The 15,431-nt window shown below is 41.8% G+C and overlaps 1 protein-coding gene across 1 annotated transcript in view; it reads right to left on the minus strand.

Annotated features, from left to right (window-relative positions):
* Positions 1 to 11,493: 11,493 nt before the first annotated feature.
* Positions 11,494 to 15,431, minus strand: part of ZNF277 (zinc finger protein 277) — a 57,738-nt gene continuing 53,800 nt past the window's right edge. The window contains exons 10-12 of the mRNA XM_064142123.1: positions 14,265 to 14,307; positions 13,416 to 13,590; positions 11,494 to 12,435 (exon numbers count right to left, since the gene is read on the minus strand). Of these exons, the coding sequence (XP_063998193.1) occupies positions 12,243 to 12,435; positions 13,416 to 13,590; positions 14,265 to 14,307 (411 nt within the window). The 3' untranslated portion in view covers positions 11,494 to 12,242. The remainder of the gene's footprint in view (positions 12,436 to 13,415; positions 13,591 to 14,264; positions 14,308 to 15,431) is intronic.

Raw genomic sequence — 15,431 nt, forward strand, 5'->3', positions numbered from 1 at the left:
GGAATGGGAGCGGACAGGTGTGAAAAACCTGTTTCCCGCCCGGCCCTGCAGTGAAGCAGAGGGAAACAAAGGGTCCTTCCGCCACGGGGTGTGTGTGAGTGTGTGTGTGAGGTGTGCAGATTCCCGCGCTGGGAGCGGGCTGGTGAGGGGCTGCGCTCCCCGCGCCCAGGGCACGGCAAATCGGCACTGCCCGGGAGAGGGACGGGTGAGAGGTGCTTCCCGCCAGGAGAGCTCCTGCAGAGAGGGTCCCCTGCCACTGCGCCCCCACCCTACGCGCTCTTTTGTGCGAACTTAACAGGCTTAACGAGCCGCAGACATCCTTTTGAAAGAGAGAAAGAGAGAGAGCAAGCACCTGGACCGCTCATTCTCTCAGCCAGCCTAGCTCCCTTTCGGGGTAAGCTTTTCTGCTCAGCCTGACTGGAGAGCTGTGTTTATAGCTTAGCATTTTCCATTTCCTGACTTCTAAACCAGCCAGATTTATCTACAGTATCTGCTGGAGAGATTCTTGCTAGCAGAGGACACAAAACCATAAACATGAGCAACCCGTGCTGGGAGCGTCCTTGAGTCCATCTTGGGAGTTACGATACCAGGCGCTGGGTAGCTTCCCCCCACATGCAGCTGCAGGGGGTGGAGTGCGGCTGCAGGTGGGCAGAGTTAGCCAGCCCCAGAGGCTGACCCTCGGATTGGTATGGTATATTACCCTACCCGTGCTGCACATGTAACCCTGTACCCTCTGTAACCAATCTTGGTGGAGCACACCTCTTGCAAGAACGCATGTAAGTCTCTGCACCACGGAAACAACACAGACTATGACCATCTAACCATATATTGGTGAACAAAGACTCGTTTTACCCAGGTGCTCCACCGGCAAGTATCCTTTGTAGGATATACCCAATCAAACTGACTCTGCTAATGAAATCAATTTCTGTAGGTAGTTTTGGAGGTAGGGTTTCAGGAAAATAAAACAATTCTATTTTTAGGTGTTTCCTGACCTGGCCTCGTTAATTCCCTGCCTCCACAACACACACTTTGTCCCTTTCTTTCTTCTGGAAGTCCTGTATCTGTACTTTCCAACCATGTGCTCCAGGGGCTGCTTCCAAAGTGACAAAGAAGAGCAAATCTGTATCCTGCATGTGTGACAAGCTTCTAAGGAGTCTGTGCCTGCTGAAAAAAATAGGGTTGCATATTTCTGCTCTGTAATCTCAGGAAGCTGCCACACTTCAGCCTTTCTACTTCAGTGATGGCAGTTTTGCTTATCTCAGGTGGAACTTCCCCCCCTCCAAAGGACACAAACTCATTTTTATTCTCTCTACAGATTATGAATTTGTGAAGCTAAATTATTCAATGTTTTGAGAAAGCAGGTAGCTATTTGTAGTTTGTTCACAGACTCCAGCATATTAAGTGGCTAATTTCAGAAGCCTTGAACAGTAAGCAATGTTTGCTGTCAAGCTATGACATCTGAGGCACTAAGCCTCAGATTGTGGCTTATTATGATATGTGTGGTAGCATAGTGCTGCAACCAAGCTAGTGCTAAAGCAAGGCAGCTCTGGTCACTGCTTGGTGCTGCAGTTTCTCCATTCTGATGTACTCTTCTCTTGCTTAGGACCCAGCTAGATGCATGTGTAAGGACTGCTGCTGCCTTTCTGAGTAGCTCTGACAGTGTAGAAATGCTTGCTATGAAATACAGAGCCCTGTGTTGGTACTTGTGTTGCTTCTCTAGCTCTCAGGAACAAGCATCATAAAATGAAGCCCAGACCAGTCAGCATATAAACTGGGGAGTGAGCAGAAAAGGACAAGGAAGCTTACATCCAAAAACCCTGTGCCTGCCAGCAGGTAATTGCCTGAATGATTGCTGAAGAAATTTCTTCTAGGTATGATATTCAGCCCACGGTCTCCCCTGGAGGTTGTTTTCATCTGGTTTTAAATTACTGAAAGGTCACTGCTTGCTTTCATGCTGCGGATGGAATTGCCAGGTAAGAGCCTTGTTAGTACAGCTGTGCAGGACTGGGGATCTGGTCCTGTTTCTTCCTCCACCCAGAATGGTTTCAAGTATCTCCTGTGCTGGCAGACTTTATGTTAAACATTGTTCAGTCTCACAGATGTTTTGCTATAGGAGAGAAAGGCCAGTGCAAGAACACAGCTCCAGAACAAGAAGAGGTCTACAGCACTGTGCCGAGGGTGGTTCACCTAGGGGGACAATCCTTGCTTTGGTGACTGTAAAATCCAGACAAGCAGTCACTGAGAGCAAAAAAAGTTATGGGAACCGGGACCATTCTTCTTAATTCAGTTTTAAAGCTTCCAAGTCCTTACACGGATCTAGCGAGGAAATTCAGAGATTTCACTGAAAATTATTCTGTGCACATTTATGAACTTCCATATCAGCAAGGTATGGGCAAAGGAAATTCAGTAAGTGGTGCTCTAGTGGTGTTTTCAGTTGGCACATTTGGCTCATATTGCCCTCAAGCAGAAGAGGGATGGGGTGACCCATCTGCAACACTAAGTGACCTGCTGAGTCAGGGATAAAATGCTGTGCTCTGCCACAGTGGCAGGGTGAATATAAACAATACATACTTTGAAGGAGGAGTCAAAACCAGTTCTCACTCTTTTGGCTCTCCTTACATAATGGGGAGACCATAACCTTCCACCTCCATTGGGAAAGGAGAATTTTGCCCAGGGTGAGTTGCCAAGAGGTTAAGAGGCAGTGGGCTGCAGGGCAGCTGGAGGATGGGAGAAGTGGTGTCACCCAGATGCTGAGGGGGGAAAATGAAGAGGTGTCCTTCACTTCCTCACTGTCTTTGCAAGCACTTATGTGGCTCTTTGTCATAAAAACAAGTGCTGGTGACTGGGAAAATGAATATTAAAGTGTGAGTTATTTCAGATACTGTTTGCAGCACTGAGCAACAAGAGTGAATTAATTTGGTGACCAAATCTGTAAACTGTCTGTGCCTGGCAACTCCCATTCAAATCAGAGGGAACCAAGGACTTTTGCAATCTTACAAAACATGTTAAGGATTTTTTTTTTTTCAGATAGAGGCAAAGCTAAAGAGCAGAAAAATCCTTGTTTGGCAGGATGTTGACATTAATTTTAGATACTGATAAGAATCCTCTCTAACTGGTTTCAAGCAAGTCATTAGGGGCAACAGGAACTCATCTCCTTGATCATTAAAGGTCACTGGGGATAGTCCAGCATCAATGGGGAAATGGTCCATGCTGTTCCATTGCAGCCTGGATCCCTGTGTCCTGCTGAGAGTTGGAGGTGCTCCTTTCACCTGTGATCCTGTTACACTTTGAGGGTGAGGCCTGGAACACAAACCCTACAAGGAGAGGCTGAGGGAGCTGGGGTTGTTTAGCTTGGAGAAGAGGAGGCTCAGGGGTGACCTCATTGCTGTCTACAACTACCTGAAGGGACATTGTAGCCAGGTGGGGTTGGTCTCTTCTCCCAGGCAACCAGCAATAGAACAAGGGGACACAGTCTCAAGTTGTGCTGGGGGAGGTATAGGCTGGAAGTTAGGAGGAAGTTCTTGCCAGAGAGAGTGATTGGCATTGGAATGGGCTGCCCAGGGAGGTGGTGGAGTCACCATCCCTGGAGGTGTTCAAGAAAAGACTGGGTGAGGCACTCGGTGCCATGATCTAGTTGACTGGCTAGGGCTGGGTGATAGGTTGGACTGGATGATCTTGGAGGTCTCTTCCAACCTGGTTGATTCTATGATTCTATGATTCTACTGTAGGTATGAGAAGCCACCTGGTGAAAATCTCCAAAAGACTTTTACCAGTCCCGGAGCAACAGGAGTCATACAGAGGATATCGAGAGTAATTGGAACAACAAAAAAAAAACCAAACCCAAAACAACAAAACAAAACAAAAAGAGGTCTTTAGTGGATTTCCACTGTTTTCTGTCAAGAAAAAAAGAAAAAAAAAAGAGAAAGAAATCAATGTTTCTAATAGTTTATGGTCACACAAACAATATCAACATTACTAAGTGATTAGTGCTTTCACAGATTGCTTATCTGTTTGGCTGTGTGGCTCAATGCAAATTAGAAAATTCAGGCCTCTGGTTAAGATGAAAACATGAGCAAAGGCATTATTGCAGAAACTTTGAGAAGAAAATCTCATCTAAGTATCAGCTATAAGAGAGGAAAATGTCCTGTCTTCCTCAGAAACTTTCCTACACTGAAGCAAAGGGAAGGTCCATGGAATAACCTAATCCTGAGAAATCTGATCTACCTCATGTACATACTTTATGAGGAAAATATTAGACCTGCACTTGAAAAGTTCACAGAGAAACTGAATTTTGAACTGTTTACAAAGCAGAGGAAAATGAAACAAATTAAAGGTTGAAGAATATTGTTGTTTTTTTTTTAATCACAGCAAACTCATGGATTTCCAGTTTTTTTAAGACTAGGCCAGACTAACTGGAACATCTCTAACTGGTAGGAACCATGGCTATCCTATGTTATGCAGTCTTTAGTTTTTCTTACACTGGTCCTTAGTATGCAACTGAACACCTGGAAGATTTGTAATGTGACTCAAAGAACAAGATCTTTGACATAATTAATATTCTCTACTCTCAAGTGATAGCAAATCAGATATATTCTGAAAATCTGATCCAGAAGTTAACCCTTCTGAGAGATGTAAATTAAAAAATTTTTAACTTTTGTTTCCTTTTGAGAATGCCCCTCCCAAAATAACTGTCCTCTTGAGTAACTATTTTGACTGTGATCTAGTCACCTTTCAAATAAATATTTGATATATTAAATATTTAGCATTGATAATATTACATACTACACATTTTATTATATAATACTAATATTATCCTAAAAGTATTTGTATATTAAAAAGAAATCAAATATGAAAACTTCAGAAATGCAGAATTGATGCATGCATACATTGGAGCCCTATCTTATATGTGCCTTTTTTTTTTTCCTGGTAGTTGTGACCACAATCCTGCTGTTTAGGAAACTAAGACACCAGAAAGTAACAGAATTGACCAAGGATGTATGCAAGTCACTGTCTGTAAAAAGATAGAAATCATAGAATCATAGAATCAACCAGGTTGGAAGAGACCTCCAAGATCATCCAGTCCAACCTAGCACCCAGCCCTATCCAATCAACCAGACCATGGCACTAAGTGCCTCATCCAGGCTTTTCTTCAACACCTCCAGGGACAGTGCCTCCACCACCTCCCTGGGCAGCCCATTCCAATGCCAATCACTCTCTCTGTGAAGAACTTCCTCCTAACATCCAGCCTAGACTTTCCCCGGCACAACTTGAGACTGTGTCCCCTTGTTCTATTGCTGGTTGCCTGGGAGAAGAGGCCACCCCCCACCTGGCTACAATGTCCCTTCAGGTAGTTGTAGACAGCAATGAGGTCACCCCTGAGCCTCCTCTTCTCTAGGCTAAACACCCCCAGCTCCCTCAGCCTCTCCTCATAGGATTTGTGCTCCAGGCCCCTCACCAGCTTTGTTGCCCTTCTCTGGACACCTTCCAGCACCTCAACATCTTTCTTGAATTGAGGAGCCCAGAACTGGACACAGTACTCAAGGTGTGGCCTGACCAGTGCTGAGTGCAGGGGAAGAATAACCTCCCTTGTCCTACTGGCCACACTGTTCCTGATACAGGCCAGGATGCCATTGGCTCTCCTGGCCACCTGGGCACACTGCTGGCTCACGTTCAGCCTACTATCTACCAGTACCCCCAGGTCCCTTTTGTCCTGCTGGTCTCCAGCCACTCAGTCCTCAGCCTGTAGCGCTGCTTGGGGTTGTTGTGGCCCAAGTGTAGAACCCTGCACTTGGCCTTGTTAAATCTCATCCCATTGGCTTCTGCCCACCCATCCAGCCTGTCTAGGTCCCTCTGCAGGGCTCTCCTACCTTCCAACAGATCCACACCTGCTCCCAGCTTGGTGTCATCTGCAAACTTACTGATGCTGGACTCAATCCTCTCGTCCAGGTCATCAATAAAGATATTGAACAGGACTGGGCCCAGCACTGATCCTTGGGGAAGCCATCACTGCCACACATTCATGATCCTTCTTCACAAATGCTAAGCTCTTTCCTTGCTTATTTGCTCTTCATTTCATCTGGATTCAGATGAAAACATCAGACTTTATTTTAGAACAGGTCAAATATTTGTGAAGACTCCTAGTGGTATGTCTGGTAATGGTGCAAAGATGGATGTGCACCAGAATGTAAACCAACCTCAATGCAATTGGAAGTTTAAAGCTAAAACCACATAAATATTAAAGCAGTGCTCAGCTCTGCAAAGCTGTGGCAGGCAGTTTACAGAGTCTCTAATGAGCAATCAGCAATTCCTGCATTATTTATTTCTCTATTGTTCTAGTATTTCCATAGAGTATAGAAACAAGTAAATCTCTCAATAGTCAGTGAAGTGTGATGCCAAAAAGCAACCTGTAATTATTCTGAGGGATGTCTCCACATCCTCATGTGATGCAACACAAAAATACATTGCACAACCTTCTTTAAGCTTGAAAATTTGAAGCATTTGTCCATACTAAAGAATGATATTTGGTTCTTAGAGGTATTCAGGTGCTTGGCAGTAATAATAGACGGCTGCCACTGGCGCTTCCTGGGTTCTTCATGGTTCTAAAGGGAAGAGCAGGAGTTTCTGGAATGCCTCTTGTTTGAGTACTGATATCAGTGTGGATACCCATGTTAAAAAATGCTGTAGGAGTGGTAAGAGTCTGAATGTGTGTGGGCACACTGGAGCAGTGAGTGCAGATAGAGAGCAATGTTTTTCCTTCCTGTGTTGTGATAAAGCTCCTCATACTCCTTCTACATTCTCTGCAATATAGTCAGATATACAACTTGTGAAAAACACCACCCTGTAGACTTTAAAATAATAATTAGCAATGGCTACTTTCTGGCTTAGGTTTCACTCTGAGCAGCAGCCCCTCTAGTTTGAATTCACATCTAAGTCCTTGTGGTGTTCTGGTTTGCTGGTTTATGGCAGTACTGAGAAGTATGAGCTGCCAAAGGAAGAGACACATGTTGTTGCTTTTTTTTCCAGTCCCAGTTTCATGTAGAGCTACAGACTCTTTCCATTGCAAAGGCACCCTGAGGGGATACATGCCATTTTAAGTGCTATCTAATTCTTCCTTCTGTGATGAGTTGGTAGAAAGATTATTATAATTTATGTCAAGAGGTTAAATTAGTCACCATAAAGCTCTCTCCTTTTTCGTGTGCCATTACAATGTCATTACTTTGCACTGTAACATTTTTAAAAAGGAAAGACAATTCTTGACTCAAAATGCTTCAGAGCCAAAACATTTTTGAGATATGAAGAACCTGAGATACAGTTAGAAAGGTCACAGGGAGATAGTTAAGTTTTAGCCATATTCTTCAGTGTGGTCTATGGACTTGAATTATCATCTTCTTCATTTATATTCGGGTTCAAGAGGAATTTCCAAGACAAAAAATATACACACAAGAATCATAGAATCAACCAGGTTGGAAGAGACCTCCAAGATCATCCAGTCCAACCTATCACCCAGCCCTAGCCAGTCAAGCAGACCATGGCACTAAGTGCCTCAGCCAGGCTTTGCTTGAACACCTCCAGGGACCATCCTGGGCAGCCCATTCCAATGGCAAATCACTCTCTGTGAAGAACTTCCTCCTAACATCCACCCTATACTTCCCCCAGCACAACTTAAGACTGTGTCCCCTTGTTCTGTTGCTGGTTGCCTGGGAGAAGAGGCCACCCCCCCACCTGGCCACAGCCTCCCTTCAAGTAGTTGTAGACAGCAATGAGGTCAGCCCTGAGCATCCTCTTCTCCAGGCTAAGAATACTTCACAGAAAGAGGACACAAAGATCTCCTGACCTATCTGCAGAACTTGTCCAGCTTCTTGATTGTTTAATATGCATCTACACAACAGTAGATTAAAACTGAGATTCCTTAATTCAGGGAAGCACAGATAGAATGCATGTTCTGTGGGATACTTTTGCTACGTTAGTGGTTTCCATATTTAGGTCTGTGGCTATGATTTAAGATGTGCCTGCAAATGTCTAGTTTTAGATATTTCCACTGTAGCTAGTTCTGTATTCCAGAAAGTAAATAATCTGATCCATGTAGCTATCTGTCTTCAGATTAAATGAAGTCTATAATAGTGGGGTAGAATTCAGCTCCAAATTAATGATTAAATTTAGGAGTCCAGATGTAAGTGATCAGATGTGACCTAGGTGCCTAGATTTCCATTATAGTTAATGCAGCCTAAAAGAGAGGTTCAGCTTCCAGCCAAAGGTGCTATATTTAGCTGTTTAGACCTGGGTATGCCTCAGTGCCATCTGAGATGCTGCATGGTATGCGAAATTCTCATATGCATTTGACAGAACAGACACAAAATCTCTGGGAGATCAGCATCCTTAAGGAGAAGCAGATGGATACTAGGAATTTCAAGCATCTTAAATGACACTAGATGTTCATGGGCACAGAACACAGTTTCAGGTGTTTATTTTAACATGAGCTGAATGAATTTAGGGTCCATAATCTACATTTATTGATTATACTGGAAGCTTATACATTAGGCTCATATGTAATCTACATACAGACAGCTTCACAGTCTCAGGATGGTAAACCAGATGGAGAGAACTGTGTTGCAAGGAACATCTGTGGCAGGAAAATGCTTTTACTTCTATCTAAATTTCTGCAAAGATGAATTACATATTTTTAGTTGTGAATACCCTAAATTCCCTTGCTCCTATGGAGAGAGTGAATTTATCAGAGATGTGAAATACCAACTGTGAGTTCAATGAAGGGGTTACACGGTAGTTCCTAAAATAGTTACTTTATCTGTATCTTCATCAGCAAGAGTCTGGAGGAAGCTGTAAAATCAAATTTAAGAAGCAACAAAAAATTGTCTGGTGGCAGAAGTCAAATTAAGTGTGGCTTAGAAGCAGAAAGCCTCCAACAGGAAAAACCCAAACACAAGCACTGAGGAGAACAGGACATTTGATGCTTATGGGGAAAAGGAATTCTCTATGCTGACTTTAAACCTGACTTGTTGCTTGATGTTTGTATTTGAAACAACAAGCTCAACCCTAATCTGACTCCTCATTTTGCTTCTATATTCAGAGAACAGTTACACAATTATGGTGATTTTTTCCTAAGCACTTTTTTTCCTCTTTACTTAAAAAAGACAACCATTCCATGTTATACTTTATCTCAAGATATTCTCTTCATTCTACACTGATAAATTGCTATTTCAGATTTCTGTTAGAACTAGGAACAGCAGTCACTCCATATTACTGTTATTGAACATTCTTGATTTCATTTATCATGGATTTGAGTGACTCAGTATCACGTTCCTCATGGCGAGGAAACATTTTGCAGTTGCACTTTATGATATATCAATAATTTTTTTTCCTTAATGTGGCACTTCTGATACAGGCTTACTACAGAACACATTCAGGGGCTGCTGATTCAGCCATAGTTCCCTTGATGCTTTTTTTCCCATTGCTCAAAACACCGATCATTAATGCAAACCCCATCAACTCTTACGCACATCTACATGAAAAAGCTGACTGAGAAATACTGGAGTCAGTTTCTAGTTTAAGAAGAAAATAAATGCTTAGTGAAAAAAATCCCAACCAAACAAAGAAAAAAAAAATCAACAGTCTTTGCAGCTACTGCATGAAATGAATTTACAAATGCTGATAGTACAGAATACAGCTTATTTAAGATGGTCAGATGCACTTGTTAAGAAATGTTGGGGTTGTTCATAGTAAATTTTCATAGCTGTTTAATCAAAGCCAATGCAGTCACATGCCTACACCTGTCCTTTTCTTTTCTCTGTATTCTCATGACCTGGTAAACCACTTCTATCCCATTTCCTCTTGACACAGTCAGAAATTGCTTCTGTCTCTGTTTCATTGTGCAGTTAAGTAGCTGATCTGTCTTCCTCAGTATATTTTCAACATCCTGTTGTTGTAACTTATCTCCCGAGCACCTAGGCCCAAGAGAAAATAAGAAATGGGAAGCAAAAAGAAGTGCTAGTGGATGATGGATAATGCCAGGGGAAAGCAAGTTCAACAGACATTAGAAGAAACTGATGCAAGTACTTTGCAGGATGAATTAGGCTGGATATGGAAGCTTAGCAGAACACAGGTAAGGATTTGAAATTTAGCTTCTGCTCCCAGGGACTACTATATAATTCTCAATTCCCATATAAGGACAAACAACAACTCTTACTGACAGCAATCTATTTCAAGTAAACAGGGCTGTGCAAAGGGCAAAACTTTGGCTTTGAATCATTGAACCAAGACCACCACACTTTGAATGAGTGCTATATCAATGACCTGAAGAAGACAAAAGAGTGTGCTGCCAGTGTTGAAAGTGGTTACATGTTTATGGAATGCTGAACCTGAATTCTGGCACTACTTTAGAGGAGCAAGAGAGTTTGAATCATTTTAGCAGGACCTATGGCTCTGAACTGCTTTGCATTATCAAGGATCAGTGCTGGGCCCAGTCCTGTTCAATGTCTTTACTGATAATCTGGACAAGGGGATTGAGTCCAGCATCAGTAAGTTTGCAGATGACACCAAGCTAGGAGCAGGTGTCAATCTGCTGGAGGGTAGGACAGCCCTGCAGAGGGACCTTGACAAGCTGGATGGGTGGCAGAGGCCAATGGGATGAGATTTAACAAGGCCAAGTGCAGGGTTCTACACTTGGGCCACAACAACCCCAGGCAGCACTACAGGCTGGGGACAGAGTGGCTGGAGAGCAGCCAGGAAGAAAGGGACCTGGGGGTGCTGGTAGATAGTAGGCTGAACGTGAGCCAGCAGTGTGCCCAGGTGGCCAAGAGAGCCAATGGCATCCTGGCCTGTATCAGGAACAGTGTGGCCAGTAGGACAAGGGAAGTTATTCTTCCCCTGCACTCAGCACTGGTCAGGCCACACCTTGAGTACTGTGTCCAGTTTTGGGCTCCTCAAATCAAGAGAGATGCTGAGAAACTGGAACATCTCCAGAGAAAGGTGATGAAGCTGGTGAGAGGCCTGGAACACAAACCCTGTGAGGAGAGGTTGAGAGAGCTGGGGTTGTTTAGCCTGGAGAAGAGGAGGCTCAGGGGTGACCTCATTGCTGTCTACAACTACCTGAAGGGAGGCTGTAGCCAGGTGGGGAATTGGTCTCTTCTCCAAGGCAAGCAGCAACAGAACAAGAGGACAGTCTCAAGTTGTGCTGGGGGAGGTATAGGCTGGATGTTAGGAGGAAGTTCTTCACAGAGAGAGTGATTGGCATTGGAATGGGCTGCCCAGAGAGGAAGTGAAGTTGCTGTCCCTGAAAGTGTTCAAAAAAGCCTGGATGAGGCACTCGGTGCCATGGTCTAATTGACTGGACAGTATGGGTTGGACTGGATGATCTTGGAGGTCTCTTCCATTCTGGTTGATTCTGTGATTCTATGACATGCTGAAAACCTTCTGTTACCTTAGGAACGTTAAAGTTCAATACTAAAGAAAATACAAAAACTTCAGTGGACAGCTGAATTGACATTTTGAGGATTTATTTTGGATTCATGGATTTATGTGTCTGCAATGCCCTAAGTAATTTCTTTTGTATTTCAAGTCATGGCTGTACAAGAAGTCTACTTTAAATTCTTTAGATCGTTGATGCAACCGAGATTGCAATTGTCCCTATGCATTTTTAGGCATTGGACTGGCAGCTTTCCATGCAGTCAAATATCCATGGGTTTTACTGATATTTCTGAGCCAAATTTCAGAAGAGAGTATCTTACATATTGATGATGAATCAGAGATATACAGATCTGTTTTCACTTTGAAAAAGATCTAGCATTAAAACCAGAAAATGTGCTTAATGGACCAAGAATAAAACTGAGGCTCTTTTCTTATGCTAACAGCAATAACACAGAGAAGATTAATTTGTTGGCTCACATTGTCTGTCTCAATTGTTTGTGCCTTTCACAACATAGTCTTAAAGTATAACTCTGATTCAGAAAATAATAATCAAAATAAAAAAGATGAAAAGACCTACTTGTAAATAACAAAGTATTTAGAAAGCTAAGTGGAAAATTCAGCATCTTATTTTAAAATAAACCTAGAATTTAAAGAAAGGTAAACCAGAAATGTTTACATGTTTATTTGGCATTCCCATTTATATAACATTTTCCCAGTGATAATAATTGCAAGTTAAATTGTATTCCAATATTACTGAGAGAATATGGGTTTTTGTCCTCTTCCAGAAGAAACATGCAATGATCAGCAGCTGTAATTCAAGGTTAGGATTTTTCCTGACTCTTGTTCTCTTCATACAGGAGCTGGTTTAAAACACTGCTCTGTTTGAGAGCTTTTAGATTGGATATATCTTCACTTACGACAGGGATGTCTTCACTTTGATCCTCAGTTATCAGATCTTCACTGTCTGACAGAGTACATAAGAGTGTATCATTTTCATAGGTAGGAAAATAATACCTGAAAGCAACGAGAAATAATTATTAGGCAGTTACATATTTTTATTGAAAGAGGCACAGTGTATGATGAGATCAGATCTGGGAAAAAAAAAGGCAAAATGAGAAAGCCTGGTTGTATGGAACGAGAATAAGCATCACACTAAAGAAAATCAACTGGCATGTACATCTCAGAAAAGCTGGCAACAGGCTAGTCACTTCTTTACCTGCATGTTGTCACAACTGAGGCCACAGACCCACATTTGCCCCACAATAAATGCTGAACTGAGGTGTTTGATTTAGAGCACTCCTTGTGCTCTGATACTTATGGCATCATTCCCCTGACCTACTCAGCCTACTTACAAATTGAACTGGTGTTACAATTTGGACTCTCTATTTGCTATGGAGAAAACTAACTGTAAACAACCAACTTGTTTTGATGCCAAAATTAGGTAGACATTATGCATATATCTACAAGAGAGATGCAAAAGAAGGAGGTTAATTTAGTTCAGAGAACACAGTGTATCTTTACTAGCAAAGAATTATGTCCTGGATGCCTGTCCTAGGCATGAACTTCATCTGTGTAGAAAGCCAGTGGCTGGAAGACCTACAAGAGGCATATTCAAGATGTCACTTCTGTGCACAGATTCAATCTTGGTGCCACCACGAGTGAATGTGGTCTGAGTACGGTCTGCACAACAGCAAATACAGGCAAAAGACAATTCTGGAACAATAAACTTTTCTAGTGCAGACAGAGTTTATGAAGGCAGTGCTTTCTGGATGCAACTTGGAGACCAGTATCTCATGTTCATTTAGTTTCAGATAGTACAGAGTTTTCTAATTCTGACTAGTTTTGAGAGCAGTTATTATTTCATCTGGGGCTGTAGAGCTGGGTAGCTCAGTGTACTGCTGCACCAGGAAAAAACCTGGAACTTTCAACTTACTGTTTTACAGAAATTATCTAATAACTGTACAAATACTGGAAAAAAACATGTTTGTACTTACTGTGGTTGATCCCATGTAGATCTGGCTGGCAGGAACGTAATGTGTTTGGTCTTTTCCATATGACTTATCAGTCCTTCTTTAGACTGAAATTTCTCCTGGCAGTTGTAACAACGACAATGATGGATTTCTCTTCTAATGAAGTTTACCAGCTTTACTTGCTGATAGAAGTTCAGACCTGGGAGATATGGTAGCAAATAAGCACTTGGGATACTTAAATCTTAATTTATGAATGCTTTCTTAGATTAAGCATAAAGACTGACAAGAGTTTACTGAAGATCAGCACTGCCTGAATTCTATTAACTCAGCAAATTAATCAAACAAATGGTTGTTTTTTTTTCCCCCAGGTGCCCCTTTTTCAATGTAGAAATTGCAAACATTTTTCTTCTCAGTCTACAGGAGAAAGCAAACAATGGCCAAACAAAGCTAAGACTACAGCCTTTGAATTTGCAAGAAAGTATTAACAGCTGTAACAATATGGTGATAATGATTATGATGATAGTAATACTTCCATGGCTCCAGCAGCCAGAACCATAGAATCATAACAGAATCAACCAGGTTGGAAGAGATCTTCAAGATCATCCAGTCCAACCTATCTCCCAGCCCTTTCCAATCAGAACTCATACTGTGGATATTTGTAGAATCTCCTCTGCAGTGGTTCAAAAGAAAATAACACACATCCTTGGTACTAACCACAGTTCCAGAAAAATAAAGCTTTCCTGATGTTTTGTAAGCAGAAACAGTCTGCATAATGGAAAAGTTAAATGTCTGAACAAAAATCAAACCAATACAGTTGTTTTCCACTATTCTTATGATGTGGCATACTAGTGGCAAAGTCTGACAATTACTCACCATGCACTGACTTTATTTTAGGAAAGTCAAATCCATGTGATTTCTGGAGGAAAAAAAGAAAGGAAATAAGAAATATCTCATTTCCACTACTACTATTTCAAGTTAAAAACAGCTCAGCTCTTCAGAGACTGATGCAAACACATGCATACAGACATGCAAATACTAACACATGAAATGAACCTCCAAAGTTCCATTTTGTTGGAAACTTTCATGTACTGCTGAACTGCAATGTTCCTGTTAAATAGTTTATTAAAACTGAATGAAACACAGATGATAGCCATTAAGTGTATGTCTTAGTTCTAGAGCAGACAGAAAGATATTTTACCTTTCCCAAAAGGAGTAAAATAAAAATGCACCTCACAGAATTGAAATTTAAGTGGGAATTAATATATTAAGATATTTTACCTTTCCCAAAAGGAGTAAAATAAAAATGCACCTTACAGAATTGAAATTTAAATGGGAATTAATATATTAAGATATTTTACCTTTCCCAAAAGGAGTAAAATAAAAATGCACCTCACAGAATTGAAATTTAAGTGGGAATTAATATATTAAGATATTTTACCTTTCCCAAAAGGAGTAAAATAAAAATGCTCCTCACAGAATTGGAATTTAAATGGAAGTACTGTTCACAAATATTTACACAAATGCAAACCACCTAAACTCACATTTCAGCTCACAACCTCATTACACCAAAAACCCTTCCAACAAACCAGGATTCAATCCTCCCCTAGGCCTCCCACCATTCCTCTCTACCCACCCTTGCAAACTGAGCCAAATGGTGCAGCCACAAAATTAGCTTTGCCAAGGCCAAGCCAGGCTGCAAACCTCCCCCACATGGCAAGGGATAATAGATCTGTGCTGGGAAGGGAGAGAGGGGCAGAAAAAGGGAAAAGAGATGAATTGCCTCTTTAACTCATTTCTATAGCAGATGCAGGGCTTATGGGGTAAAATAACAAGAGATTACGATTTCCTGTGCCTATCTAGCCCCTTGGAGGACTTTTCAACCCTATGCTTATGACATCCAGTCTTAAACTCACAACAGTGTATTAAATCTTCATGCCACTACAATATTAAAGATTCTATGTCTTCATTGTCTGTACCAGTCTGTACACTCACAAGTAATAGCTGCTCATATTCTCCATGTAGAATTTGACTTGTCTACAT

This window comes from Pogoniulus pusillus, chromosome 4, assembly GCF_015220805.1.
Source record: "Pogoniulus pusillus isolate bPogPus1 chromosome 4, bPogPus1.pri, whole genome shotgun sequence".
In the NCBI taxonomy this organism is placed as follows: domain Eukaryota; kingdom Metazoa; phylum Chordata; class Aves; order Piciformes; family Lybiidae; genus Pogoniulus; species Pogoniulus pusillus.